The following is a 13,730-nucleotide window of genomic DNA, read 5'->3' as shown; positions in this document are numbered from 1 at the left end:
GAGAAGTTGTAACGCTCTGGTTGTAACGCTTTGATATAGTAAGAGTATTCCAGAAGACGTAAAAAAATTTAGAAAATATAAACAATTTTCATTTAGTGACATGATTTAAATCGACACCAGGTAAAGTTCTATTCTCGCCTTATATTCATTAAATGTCAAAAAATAGATTTTAAATTGTTACCAAATAAAAAAGCTGTCATTAACAATTAAATAAATCGATCTTACAAGTGCATATTAAATAAAGATTTAAAAACGATCGATAACTTCGACAAAGCAAATGACGTGACGAGGATAATAATAATCCCTGTATTTATTTGTGACATTTTTCTTTCTCGACTTCGACGTAATATAATATTCAGTAACTTTATTTACAAGTCATCGACCCGCAGTGCACAGACTAAACGTACGTCTTAGCGTTTTGCTCGGGAATCGATTTATTTACAAAAAATGTGTGTCTTCGAGTCACGGAACAATCTTTAAGTCCGCAAATGTATCGGACGTGTGTTTCGCTCGCAAATATTTTCCATTTAATGAAAGCAGAAGTTTAATCGCCGCGACTGCGTCTTATAAAAAGATCAAATGTTCCATCTCGATTTTCGCTTTGCTTTTGTATTTATTTATTTTTTTTATTTATTTTTTTTTTTCACCAAATATTGGTAAACGAGCTTCGCCGTCGTCCAAAAGACGTCAAGTGAAATATAAATGCGATACGCAGCAATCCGAAAGCAGCTCTTTGTCTCAAGAGAATAGAAATCGCTACCACCAAACCGACAAACATTATATGAGAAACGCGGGGTTTCGGAGAAAGCTTTCCAAATTTTCATTTCAACGTTAGAATAGCCGATTTTCAACACGTCTCTTAATTATCCTCAAACGATTTAAAGATAAATGCGAAACACCTTTGAAATAACAGAAATAAAACTGCAAATCGAAGCGAACATAAAACAAAAAAACTCGTCTAGACCGTGATCTAAAATTATAGAATCATACCATATTAATCAATTAATCAAACTTGATGAAACGATTGTCTTGTTATCGGTCATTCTAACGTTAAAACGTTTAACAGTAAATAAACCTCGTTAAAAATTGTTTTCTCAACTCGCTTCGTATTTCTATTGAGAAACCAATTTTTATACATAATACACACATTTTTTTTTTTTTTTTCTTTATAATGTACTCGACGCCTCGCGATTCTTTTTACGTGTAGTAAAATAACGTTAGCATAGCAATCGGAGAGTTCGATCACTTTCTTTTCGACGATACTTTTATTTAGATATTATGATTGAATGATTTAAATTCCCTTTACTTTTCGTTCTAATGCGCTTTATATACTCATGGACGCTTGAGGTAAATCGGTCCGAGATACAATCTAAAATATTACCCTTAAAACGTTCGCCAGTAAAGAAATTAATGAAAATGTTACAAAACAAGACCATTTTCTTCCTGCCTTTTTGCCATACACGCACAAATATCGTTCGTATTATATATTTCTATTGATCATACAAACGCAACAAGCACTCTTAGCATAACGTTAAAGTCCCATAAGCTGTCTTGCATTTTTCGAAAATTTGTTTCATTGTGAAATAGCTCACGTGTATTATGTTCGTCGTCTACATGCAAATTACTTTCGATATTCTTTTTTCTTTCGTATTATATCAGTACAGCGTATATATAAAATATGTGAGTGTTGCTTACATATTTTATATATAAACATGATATTAAATTACATTATATTAAATCTTCATATACATTTCTATATGCGTATAGTGTGCGTAGTATATAAAACATATATATAACTCAACATATCAACGTATCAGTTAAGAATCTAGTAGATTGTTGAACGTAAGTAAGTGTTTTTTACGAATAAAATATACGCGCACATTTTGAAGATCAGCTGTATCGTATAAAATATTACCACATTAAAAAGAACATTTTTTTTACGTGGATAACAAAGCATGCAAAAGATCATTCATCTCTTGCATTTGCGTAAAAACATGCTTAGACAACCAAATCCAATAATGAGATTAAATGTGCATAAATATAAATTAATGTGGCACTGATGCAAATAATGTACGCTGCATCTAACAAAAAATATTTTTATGACGTATCAAAAATAATACTATTAGGGCATTTTTTTGCAATCGTGTGCATTACACAAACCTGAGTTTATAATTTAATCTTTAAACAAAAAATAATAACGAAAAGTAACTTTACGTTATTTTCCCCTTAAGATTTCAAACATATAAATTTACGTCATGTGCCTTATAAAACACTTTCTTATAATTGTACGCGATTATAGATTAATACACGCAATAAAGTAAAGTATAAATGTAATTAGTGTTTAAAAATTAGACTAGGTAACTCTTTTATATAAGGGCGAAGCAATTAGTAAAAGAAAATTCATTTTATATTTTAAGTAATAAAATACTAATTTTTTTTTTTCTTTTTTATGCAAAATACTGCACAAATTATTTCCCTTTTTTTTTCAGTTGTAATTTGTTTAAAAATGTGAAAATATAATTGCATGTGTAATAAATTATGAAAGAAGAAAAATGCAATTGTTTGCATATGAGACTCTAATGTACAGTTAAACAATACATTATCTATTTTCGCAAGGTAAAATTAATTTTTAACAAAAATTATCGTTTTAAAGCGGGCTCAATATATCTTTGTTGTGTAATTACATAAAAATTACAATCTTTAGTTAGACAACTAAGTTGAAAACAAACGCGTGTCAGTAATAGCATTGATGTCGAAATTCTCAAAGATATCTCATTTTAATCCTTTATTGGCTGGTGGAATGTTCTCATTTTCTCTAATTGATTCTGCGAACGATTTTTCTATATATCTTTAAAGTTTCTTTTAATTAAGATACAATTCGGTCTATATATCACTTTCAATCAAGATAATGACACCGCACTCTCACGCGATCTCTACACGAAAAGTATATATTATATATTTGTTTTCGTAGTATATATACGACTTGATGTCACTTATTCATCGTTTTAATTCGTACGTTTTTCTTGTTAATAAGATCGCAATGTCTGTATTAATACGAATAGAATATTAAATACAACACCATCACTCTGTGTAAGTAATTGTAATCAAGTGCTAGCTTGCAAATTTACAAGTTCAAGGAGTCCGCGTATTATTTGCCTAAGGGTTTATGCAAGTCCCATTATAAATAAGCAAGCGTGACGTACTCTATAAATAATACTAGATTAAACATATCGACTATCTAATTCTTATTCCTGCCGAGTGATTCGAATAATGTTAAGTTTTTACGTTAGACATATATGTGTAGACTACGTATACGTGTAGCCTACGTAGTATAGACTCTCTATATCTTTATACCTGCTGTACATCTTATACCAGCAGTAAAAATATCGCTTTACTTTGTTCCGAATTTAAGGAATACAATAAGCATATTTTTGTACTTATAAATGAAAATTATTGTAAAATATAGACACAGTACATTGTAATATATGTTAATCACCAAAGAAAAAATTCGAGAAATTGGTATAAATGTACTTTTTAAAAACGTATTGAAATTAATTGTTTAAATTATATAATTTTTTAATTCTTTCTAACTAACGAGACAAAAGTACACAAGAAACTTGCAGTCCTATCTTAGGCAAATAGATCTTATCGTGTGTTGTAATTTAGAAAGTACGTATATGAAGCTAACAGCTTGTATAATCAACAATAAGAATTTTCACACTTTTCAGTCTTATAAACAATACGTCGTTTTTTGTAGAAAGCTGTCCTTTTCCTCGTTCTAACGCTTCGTTCTTAATATCATATAACTAATCTGTACATTTGTAGTTTTTAAATAACATTCCGCAAAACTTGGAAATGGCTTTACAAACGATGTCAGCAATCTTCTTTGACGAAAAAAGATTGGTCAAAAGAAAAGTATTGTTTAACCGATTATTCAATTCTACTCCTCTTAAAATTCATGGCATTTTTTCTCTAAAACTCTTGTCAATACAAAGACTTGATAAAAAGATCTACGTAGGCGAGCACCATTTTGTAATTTAGCGACATGAATCCAGCATCCACGTAAATTGTGTTACAGGTGCTTCGGACGTAAAGGGAAATGTACGAAGAGTACCGATTCTTCGGTCAGTAGTAGCGTTACCAATACAATTTCGTGCTTGTGAAATTGAAATGTAATTCGAATACAATGTCACTTTAGTTGTGCACTATAGTTGATGCATGTTGAAGTCTCTCGAGCTCCTCCAACGATAGGACGTTCGTTTGTGCAAGCTCCGGGAGCTTACCTGCTCGAGCTTGAGCGAGAAGTTCTGGGCTAAACCATCGCGCAAGTTGATTAGATGTTGGCGAAAGATCACCTCCGTTACTGCCCACAAATCCAAGCCCCGGTGAAGGTTGACGGCCGACTGCCATGTTCAATTGCTGCGATCGCATCGCTCGTCCATCTGCGTATAAGTCAATGCCCCATCAAATATTATTAAATGTGCAGATTAATTACATAAAATACTAAAAACAATAATTGTTTTTCGAGATATATATATATATATATATATATATCTCGAAATTTTTACAAATCGAGATATAATTATTACAAAATTATCTAATATAACACATTTTAATTTAATTTACTTAATTTAATCCAAGGGAGAATAAATGATGTCAAAACAGGATTAAATAAAGGAGAGCTAAGAATGGCTTGTTATTTTTTCGGTTTCTGAACACCATTGCATTCAATCTGATTTAGAAGAGGACAAGGATCTGAAAATCAATGTAAATAAAATAAGTAGAAAATCTTTTAAACTAAAACATTTAAAGGTAGAAGTCATAAATTGTTTAACTTATTAGAAATAATTTTACATTATTTATCGTACGATCTTCATCGGATTATTACCTGTGCGATTAGAATTGTAGTTTTGGCTCATAACAAGTTGCATCGGCGTATTCACAGCCCTCTGTGGCGGTTGTTGTTGCATATTGACGGTTCCATGCGGCGGCGGTGGTGGTGGTGGTTGTTGTTGTTGCATATTAGCGAGATGTGTTGGAACTTGCTGCACTTTCACATTTATCTGAGCATTCATAGGATTTGATCTTTGATTCATAATCGAGTTTTGCGTTACATTATATTGTGGAACATTATGATGCGGCAAAGGAGTTGCCATTGTGTGCTTAGATCGTGCCGGATTGCCGTAAACATTCGGGACCGTTCTGTGTTGCTGCTGTTGAAACTCCGTAGGATTTCCAGCATTATATTGGAACTGATTACCGCTCGCATTGGTATTATTACCGCCTTTTACTATAGGTCGACCTGAAATTAAAGGTTTTGCGATATTAAAACACTGTATTGCTAATTTGCAAATAAATCTTTCGAATATTAAAAAAAAATTTAATTTTACTATCTTATTATCTATAAAATCGTAATCTTGATAAAAAATTGAAAAAGACAAAAACCTGGATGTTGTTTAAGTGACGGATTTGACCATGTCGATTGAACAGGTTGTGACCGCAATGGGGTGTGTCTTGAAAGAGCCCCTTGTGAAAGTAATTGAACTGCAGTCGACTGCATTTGTTGTTGCATTTGAGAAGCCTGAGTTTGTGTAGATAATTTGGGTGGCTCATTGCTGCTTCCTATATATATTTAGATACATAACGATTTTATAATAATAAACCAATATATAACTTTAAAGCTAAACATTTATAATATAATTATAAATATCGATACTTTCCTTTTTTTAATTAAAAAAATTTAATATCTACCAATGCAACAATTTAATACTTTTATTAAATTTAAAAACAAAATTTATATAATTTGTTATATGCATGCATGTGTAGTTCAATTAAATAAAATATTTATCAATGTTTTCGATTTCTTTCTTTTTTATCTTTTTCGTTTTTTATCGACAAATTTTTGATCATTGTTATATTATTATTATAAATATAATAATATTATAAATATGTCATCATTGGTTGTAACTGTACAAATTTCATAAGAGTAATAATAAATGTAGCTATTAGTCACATATTTATTTAGATTACATTCATTTCTTGTAAAGCATAACGCATGCAATTTCAGCAAGCATAAAGACCAAGCAGAAACGCAGCATACAGAAAAATAAAAAAAAGAAGTTTTTTACATAGATGAAAAAATGCAACATTAAACATAGGAGAATATGTACAGACCAATAAAAAAAAAGGAAAGTTAAAGCAAAAGAGATAGGATAAAGCCTTTTATTATTAAAAAAAAAAAAAACACTTTTAACACACTATTCAAAAATGTGATAAATCTATGTTAAGAAATGAAGAGTTTATTTTATAAAGTGCTTCTTTAATCACATATAAAATAAAAATAATGTTTCAAATTTTCTGTCACATTAACGAGACATATTTTCAACTTCTAAAGCCTCATACCGTTGACATTAAAGAAGAAACAAATTAGCTGCTTTTTATTGTAACACATAATAACAGAAAGAAAAACATATCTTTGAATAACAATTAAGAATTCACTATCCTCTGATATATTAATGTGCACTTTATCAAACTCCTCATCCATGTAACAGCACACAATTAATTGTTTTCACTAATTGCAACTAAAGTAATATTTTGCAAATCAACGTTATTTGTTTCATCTGATGACGTAGATGCCATTATGTTTTTTTCTACCAACGTTTCTGACTCAGATGGTTCACTTACTGTCTCATTAATTAAAACACTATCATTATTATTGGTATCGTTATCAGTGGTATTAACATCTATTACATCAAATGTAATTGTTTTAGCGTCGCCGTCGTTTGCATCTTTATTAATATCAAGAAAAATATTTTCCTTTGAGGTACTAATTTTCGAATTATTTTCTATATCTTTTTTTTGCTCTGATAAATACAAATATTTCGTCTTTAATGCCGATTCTTCGGTATCAAAAATTTTGTTATTTGCAGGATTAGTTATAGCAGAATGTATGAAAATCAATTTAAGAGTCTCATTTTGCACCCGATTGACAGAATCAGAAAATTTAGATAGATTAATACTAGAAGCCGCAGTATGCATTTGACTGTTTTTAGACATGCGAGAATTAACATTTTTATTAATGCCAGAAGTGATAGAAGAATTTATTTCTACTTGGGTTAATTGATTCGCACCGTCAGGTTCCTTATCAGCAGTCATTTTGCGTAAAACGGAGGTTGGAGTGAAAGCGAGCGGACTCGCCGTTTGCTTAGCTGGTGAATTAACAGGGCTTGACGTGCGCTGTTGCTGAACCTGCTGCTGCTGCTGTTGTTGATCCTGCCGTTTACGGAAATTCTCACGTTGTTCCTCCAATTTTTTCTTGATTAAAGCACTTTGCATTATAGACTGAGTATGCATAACGATCTCTCTTGGCGACGGTACTCTATGTGGTATCACTGTTATAATAATAATAAAAATAATTCACATAATGTATTTTGTTTAATTTTATTAATATCACGTTTAAAATAATAATTTATTAAGTGATATTATGTATATGTATAGCTTTTTTCATGTAATTTTAATAAAAAATATTTTTATATATAAAAATTACAAAACCGAGTTTATCATATTGAATTTGTTGCATTACCTGGATGCTGAACTGCTAAAGTACTAGGGCTAGCTGTTAAATTAGGTGATGGTATTATTGGAGGTGGGCAATAAGCTGCATTCCAAATACAGTAGAAAATCATTCAATTTCATAAAAATTGAAGATTTTACATTTACAATATTGACGACAAAATAAAAAATACGACTTACCGTTATTCATAGGAGATGGAATTCTTTGCTGTTGTTGCTGATATAGCATCTGTTGAAGTATATGATCCTGAGGAATAGGAGCAGCAGGGTGAGGATGCGGACTTATAGTGCGAGGTGTGGTGCCACCATATATTTTCAAAATATTCACCAGCACTTCTCGATGACGATGTTGCATTGCAGGATTCTATTAATAAAGAAATTAATTTAAAAAAATCTTTATTATATTCTGTAATAAATATGTGTAGTCTATTACAAATAATAAAAAATAACTAACCTGCAATTGCTGCATGAGATGTTGCCTAGTAATCTCTCCTTGCTGCAAACCTTGAATAATTGCTTGAGCTTCCGGTCGTTGCAAAAGCTCTTGACTTGACGGGACATTATTTATCATCATTTGCATTTCCGTTGGTACTGGACTAACACCTAACATCCGTTGATTACCCATCATCATGGATAGCATATCGGAATGTCGCTGTTGTTGCTGCTGCTGCTTTTGTTGTTGTTGCTGCTGTTGCTATTAATATTAATAATAAATTCGTTATATCAGCGTACATTAACTGTAAATAATAAATGTAATGTGTAAATAATAAAGATTAATATATGTCGTACTTGTATTTGCAGAACTTTCATTAGATTCTCGTGTTGCATTTGGGCTTGATGCGGATGTTGAGTAGGACCAAGAGGACCGACGTGATTAAATGTCGTAGGATGAATTGGTTCTACGGGCGGCTGTTGATGTGGCATCGACGACGGTTGAGTTTTTAGTTGAGTAGAATTAAGTAACTAAAAGATAAAAAAATATGTAAGTGTAAAGTACATGCGCTTTAATATAGTAAGAAAGATTGAACGTAACTTACTTGCATTAAAGTTACAGGTTGTTTTTGCGTGATAGGTCCGTTAGCTGCAGGCACAGCTTGTCCTCCAGTTACTTGAGCAAGCTAAAAAAAAATTTATTTTAATATTAGTGAAATTTTAATATTAGTGAAAAATTAAAGTTAAATTATTATATATCGATTTTAATTACCAATTTCTTAAAAGCAGAGAGATCTTCTTCAGTCTTATTTACACGGGGAGCATCAGTCGAAGTTGCAGGTGGAGGCGCACCACCCCGCATACGTGCTTCTAATTCTTCCAAACTGTGCACAACTTTACCACCAACTTCTAGAAAAAAAATATATGCCTATCGTATTTCGTTGCAATTTGTATACTTAACGGTAATATTTAACAAAATAATGTCCATCTTACCCAGATCTTTAATAGAACAATTTTTCATCATAGGTATAGCCGCATTACTCGCATCGCCTTGACCATTTTGATTCGGCTTATTACCACGATGTAACATCTCGAGTAATTTTACACCGTTTGTGGTCGTATTAGCATTATTAGTCGTATTGGCCGGAGAAATTGGAGCGAAGTAGGTGTTCGATTCCGTTACCGATGGTATTTGAATATTTGGCTCAGTAATATCATTCAACAAATTATTCAGCAATTCATCTTGTATGGAAGCTCTACGACTATCCGTCTGAACTGGACTTTCTCTTTTAAACCATTGACTAAATCGCGAGCCGGTACCACTATTCGATCCAACACCATTCTACACGATATACATGAATACATGAAAAAGAAATTTATTAAGTATCGTAAAGAAATTTGACGATTTCAAATATTTAAGTATTAAATATTACGACAAATTAAACATAACTTACCGTCAACAGTCCAGAAACGCCAGGGAATGTATCAGATTTCAGAAATTCATCCAAATTAAAATCAGGATGCGAGTCTTCTTGATTTTGATTCGCACTGGAGTTCTCTCTCGATTCGGACGTCGGCTCAGTAGCCGTATTCTCATTGACATTTTTTTCTTTCTTCTGAGTGATAGATTGCTCAGCTTGTTCAGAAATTGGAGAATGTGGGACTATCGCAGCGTTTACAGGTTGATCCATAACAGTTGGAGTGCTGCGTCCTTTAGGACCTGCCGAGTTCTCGCTCGGTTTATCATCCTTTTCCGTGGTATTCCTTTTACCTCGTTTCTTTTGCGCAGGAGTTTGCTTCTTACTCTTGGCATTACTGCTGTTTATAGCCTTCTCCTCCGGAATATCCTCAAAGCCTCTGAGTTCAATCGTATCATGTTGAGACGTAGGACCTGAGCTAAACCACTCTGGCTCGTCCGAATCGCGAGTATCACTGTAAGTCCGTCGACGATCATTACTAAATCTCTTCTCGCGTCCGCGATCTTTGTCACGATCCACCTGATGATTGCTTCGGTCATTTCGCTCCCCTCCTCCTCTATCGCCACGATCGCGCTCTCTTTCACCACGATCTCCATAATCACGGCCGAATGATCTTCGTTCAAACCTGTCATCCCGTTCGCGCAAGCCATCGCGATCGCGATCGCGTTCCCTTTCTCGCATATCGCGATCCCTGTCTCGTTCTTTTCCATCACGACTATCTCTGTTATCACGATCACGTAGAGAGCCACCGGCAGTCGTGCCTGATCTAAAACCATAATCTGTACGCTCAGACTCGATCTTTTCATTTTCAGTTCTAAAATCCCATATATCTCGTGTTAAAATCCTGCCACTACCGATTCGACGGACAGGCTCACGGTGACTGACCTATAAAATATTTTATAATTATTTATAAATTAAATATGATAAAACAGAAATGCACATTATTTATAAATTAAATACGATAAAACAGAAATGCACATATCCTAGAAATAAAAAATTGATTGTGGATTAATTGAATACCTCTGTTTTGCCAATCGGACTCTCTGGACGACGACTTGGTGGCTGATTCACGTTAACGAAACATCCCGAATTAAAACTTCTTCGTTGAGGGCTCAAAACAATACCGTCTTGCTCTTTACGTATCCGGTCTCGTGGATCGCCATTATTACGTCGCTTATTGTGATTCTCAGAGATCTGATCACCACGTCCTGTTCTTTCTTCTTTAGGAGGTGTATCACTACGTTTTCTATCACAATGCCAGCGTTCAGGATCCCAAACACCTCGCGAGCTGTAAAAGAAACAATGTATTTACGATTAGACAAATACATCGATATTTCGATAATATAAAAAAGTAAGAATTCTTGTAACTTACTTATTATAAGCGATATCTAGGAATGTAGGTCTACGTTTAGATAATGGCAAATTTTTTATGAGCATTAGATCCTCCTGAAAAAGAAATAAAAAATATATATACATACATATAAATTAAATACCTTAAATCAAGAGACACGATAGCGTCTCACGTCAAGTGTGCGCGCGAAGTGATACTGTACACCTTAATTTTTTTTCTCATGTTAAAAAATAAAAGATCGTGTTTCATTGAATATTAAAAACTTTATATAATTACGAAAATGATAATGGCATTCTACGTGGTACATTTGAAACAAGATTTTCAATTATACTTCTTTTCAATTTATATATTGTATAAAATAATTGTAAAATATTTACCCGAGAATATTGAAACTGTGGTCTAGAACGGCCTACTTCCATGATCGAAGCATCAGTCACCTCACCAGCCACTGACATTGATATAATAGCTTCATCTCCTGCAAATAAAGAAAACAAAAAAGATAAATTGCAATGTACGAACAATGCACGTTACTTTCGGGCAATCAAATCTCATTGAAACGACGACGGGGAAATTTAAACAGTTCAAATTGCACATTCTCACAATTCACAACAGTTCAGTTTTTGAAAAGTCTTAGGCGCAACGCTGCTATACTTACGAAAGATCACTTGCTTTATAGAATTGACAGTTTTGTTTTTCCGAAACCACCGGCAAGCCCTAGTTTGCATGACCAGGACGTCCAAGAAAGGAGACCCGGTTGGACCAACTAGTGGTCGCTTTCGCGGTCGGCGATACCAATTGCTGCCGACGAACCGATCGACAGTGATAAGTCTCATTGTAATGCTTGTTTGTCTCGCCTCGAATAAGCGCTCTGTCTCGTCTAACCGATCGTATTTTCTCGCACAACCGTTCTCGGCGATATAAACAAACAGGTGAAGGGCAAACAGTCAATAAATTCCCGAAATAAAGTCTCTCTGGTCTCGTCACGTATACGTTGTTCAATAGGTCATTAGAAAATAAAATTCTTCCACAAAAAAAAAAAAAAACTCGTCCCTAAAAGTTCTCGGCCTTTAAGAATCGATGCAAAAAAAATTCCAGCTAAGTCTAATTATCACGGAATCTTTTTCTCTATATCTCTCTCTTTTTTTTTTTCTCCCTTGGCCTTGAAAGCAATGGAAACAATTTGCCTTCTTGTCCTTTAGCGCGAAGCAGCCTCAAAGAAAAATACGAACTCCAATTTCTTTCGTATCTCTTGGCAAACAGAAAAATGTTAAATTTTCGACTTTTTAAACATATCAAACCTTAGAATCGCGTATTTCTGTTATTGGAATAATTATTCGACGTTAGAAATAATCAGCTTTCTAGGTATCCGCCAATATATCACTCGCACAACTCGATACAGGATATATGTAAACCGTTGTGAAAGCAGAGTATAATGCAGACTGACTGACTCGAATCGCCTTCAGATAAGGTATCCCTCTCACAAGCCAATCAGGCCTTTGATACGTGAGCGCTTGATTGGCTACAGGGAAACAATTTAAGTGTAACTGATCCTTATCCAAAGACGTTTCTAGAAATTATTTCCTATACAAAAGTACAAAGTCATGTATATGATATAAACAGACCCCATGGAATTATTAGACATTCACGTATATATAAAAAAGAATTTTGTATAATACCTAAACAATCGACGACAAATGTGGAATGAGCAGATAATGAGTCTACTTATTAAACCTACGAGTTCCAATTTACATGTTTATGACAATTTGCAGGCTCAGTAAATTATCCACAAGTCTCAGGATGCTCTGTAAAGTATAACCAATATGCGAATTAAATATATTTAAACGATATCTCGACAAATAGACGTGGGGGATTGGTTTCGTTTTGCTTTCTGTTCTCTCATTTTCAATTATCCCCTGTTCTCAGTGAAGAATGTGATATTCGACAAAAAAAGAAAAAAAAAAAAGAGAGAGAAAGAAAGAATTGCAGGTCTACTCCTGTAATAAGTGAAGTCATGAGGTTATCTCCTAGCACTATCGATGTCAATGGTAACCGGGATACTCCAGATGATTTTCGTCTACCCTCGCTTAAGAAACAAGAAGCGGAAAACCAAGCTGACGATGTACCTTCTTCTTTTTTCACCGCCGTTGTCGCCGTTGCTGTCGTTGCGGTTGACGTCGCCGTTGTCGTCGTCGTTGCCGTTGTCGCCCCCGCTGTTATCGTCGTCGTCGACGCCACCGCGGTCGTCGCCGATGTTGTCGTCGCCGTCGGCGGTGGCGGTGGCGGTGGCTGCTGCTTGTCACTTGTCACCGACTCGACGGACATCGCGCCGCTGATCGCGTCGGTCTTCGTCGTTCGGAGATAAGATGGGTGTCTTCTACGGATGCCGGGCCTCCTTGCTGCAACTCGTGCTATCGTCTCCGAGATGCGATCTCTATCTGTGTCCCTTGCACACCATACACGAGCGGTGGCACGTAACACACCCACACACACAAATACGCACGCTCGCTCTTTCTCTGTCTTGTTCGCTCGCTTGCTCGCGTGCGCGCGCGCTTTCACGCCGCGAGTGCACGGACGAACACACGCACACGCGGGACGCGCGCACGATCGCTTCGGCTATCTCGCACGCCTACACGCGCACGCACGCACAAATTTACACGGAAGCGTGCGCACTTTTTTACGTGTTAGTTTACACTCCTAAATATATGTTTATATATTTATATATATATATATATATGTGTATGTAATATGTGCATATATATATATATATATTGCTTAGTACTGTTTAGTATCACAGACTGGTTTTTTTCTATGTTGCGTCGCGGCTCGATTGGCGATCGGCGAAGCCTCGACGAGGGGACGATGTGTACCTTTTTCCGAGCGTTTTGACGGCGGGCAGG

General features: G+C 34.6%; 1 protein-coding gene across 6 annotated transcripts; it reads right to left on the bottom strand.

Annotated features, from left to right (window-relative positions):
- Positions 1 to 309: 309 nt before the first annotated feature.
- On the bottom strand, positions 310 to 13,712 carry LOC139101364 (eukaryotic translation initiation factor 4E transporter). 6 transcript variants are annotated; one of them, XM_070654450.1, is made up of 16 exons: positions 12,957 to 13,712; positions 11,211 to 11,308; positions 10,855 to 10,928; positions 10,503 to 10,770; positions 9,459 to 10,367; positions 8,998 to 9,346; positions 8,777 to 8,913; positions 8,610 to 8,690; positions 8,362 to 8,535; positions 8,027 to 8,266; positions 7,753 to 7,936; positions 7,583 to 7,657; positions 7,131 to 7,391; positions 5,446 to 5,622; positions 4,889 to 5,302; positions 310 to 4,442 (listed from the first exon to the last, which is right to left on the bottom strand). In XM_070654450.1, exons 1-16 carry the CDS (start codon positions 13,153 to 13,155, stop codon positions 4,195 to 4,197), a joined length of 3,888 nt encoding a protein of 1,295 aa, XP_070510551.1. In that variant the 5' UTR covers positions 13,156 to 13,712; the 3' UTR covers positions 310 to 4,194. The 6 variants fall into 6 exon arrangements, with proteins under 6 accessions (XP_070510551.1, XP_070510554.1, XP_070510552.1 ...); XM_070654453.1 differs by having other exon boundaries at positions 7,583 to 7,615; XM_070654451.1 differs by having other exon boundaries at positions 8,777 to 8,910.
- Positions 13,713 to 13,730: the final 18 nt, after the last annotated feature.

The sequence above is a fragment of the Cardiocondyla obscurior genome, linkage group LG03, assembly GCF_019399895.1.
Source record: "Cardiocondyla obscurior isolate alpha-2009 linkage group LG03, Cobs3.1, whole genome shotgun sequence".
Lineage (NCBI taxonomy): Eukaryota > Metazoa > Arthropoda > Insecta > Hymenoptera > Formicidae > Cardiocondyla > Cardiocondyla obscurior.
This window is presented reverse-complemented; position numbering and strand designations above follow the sequence as displayed.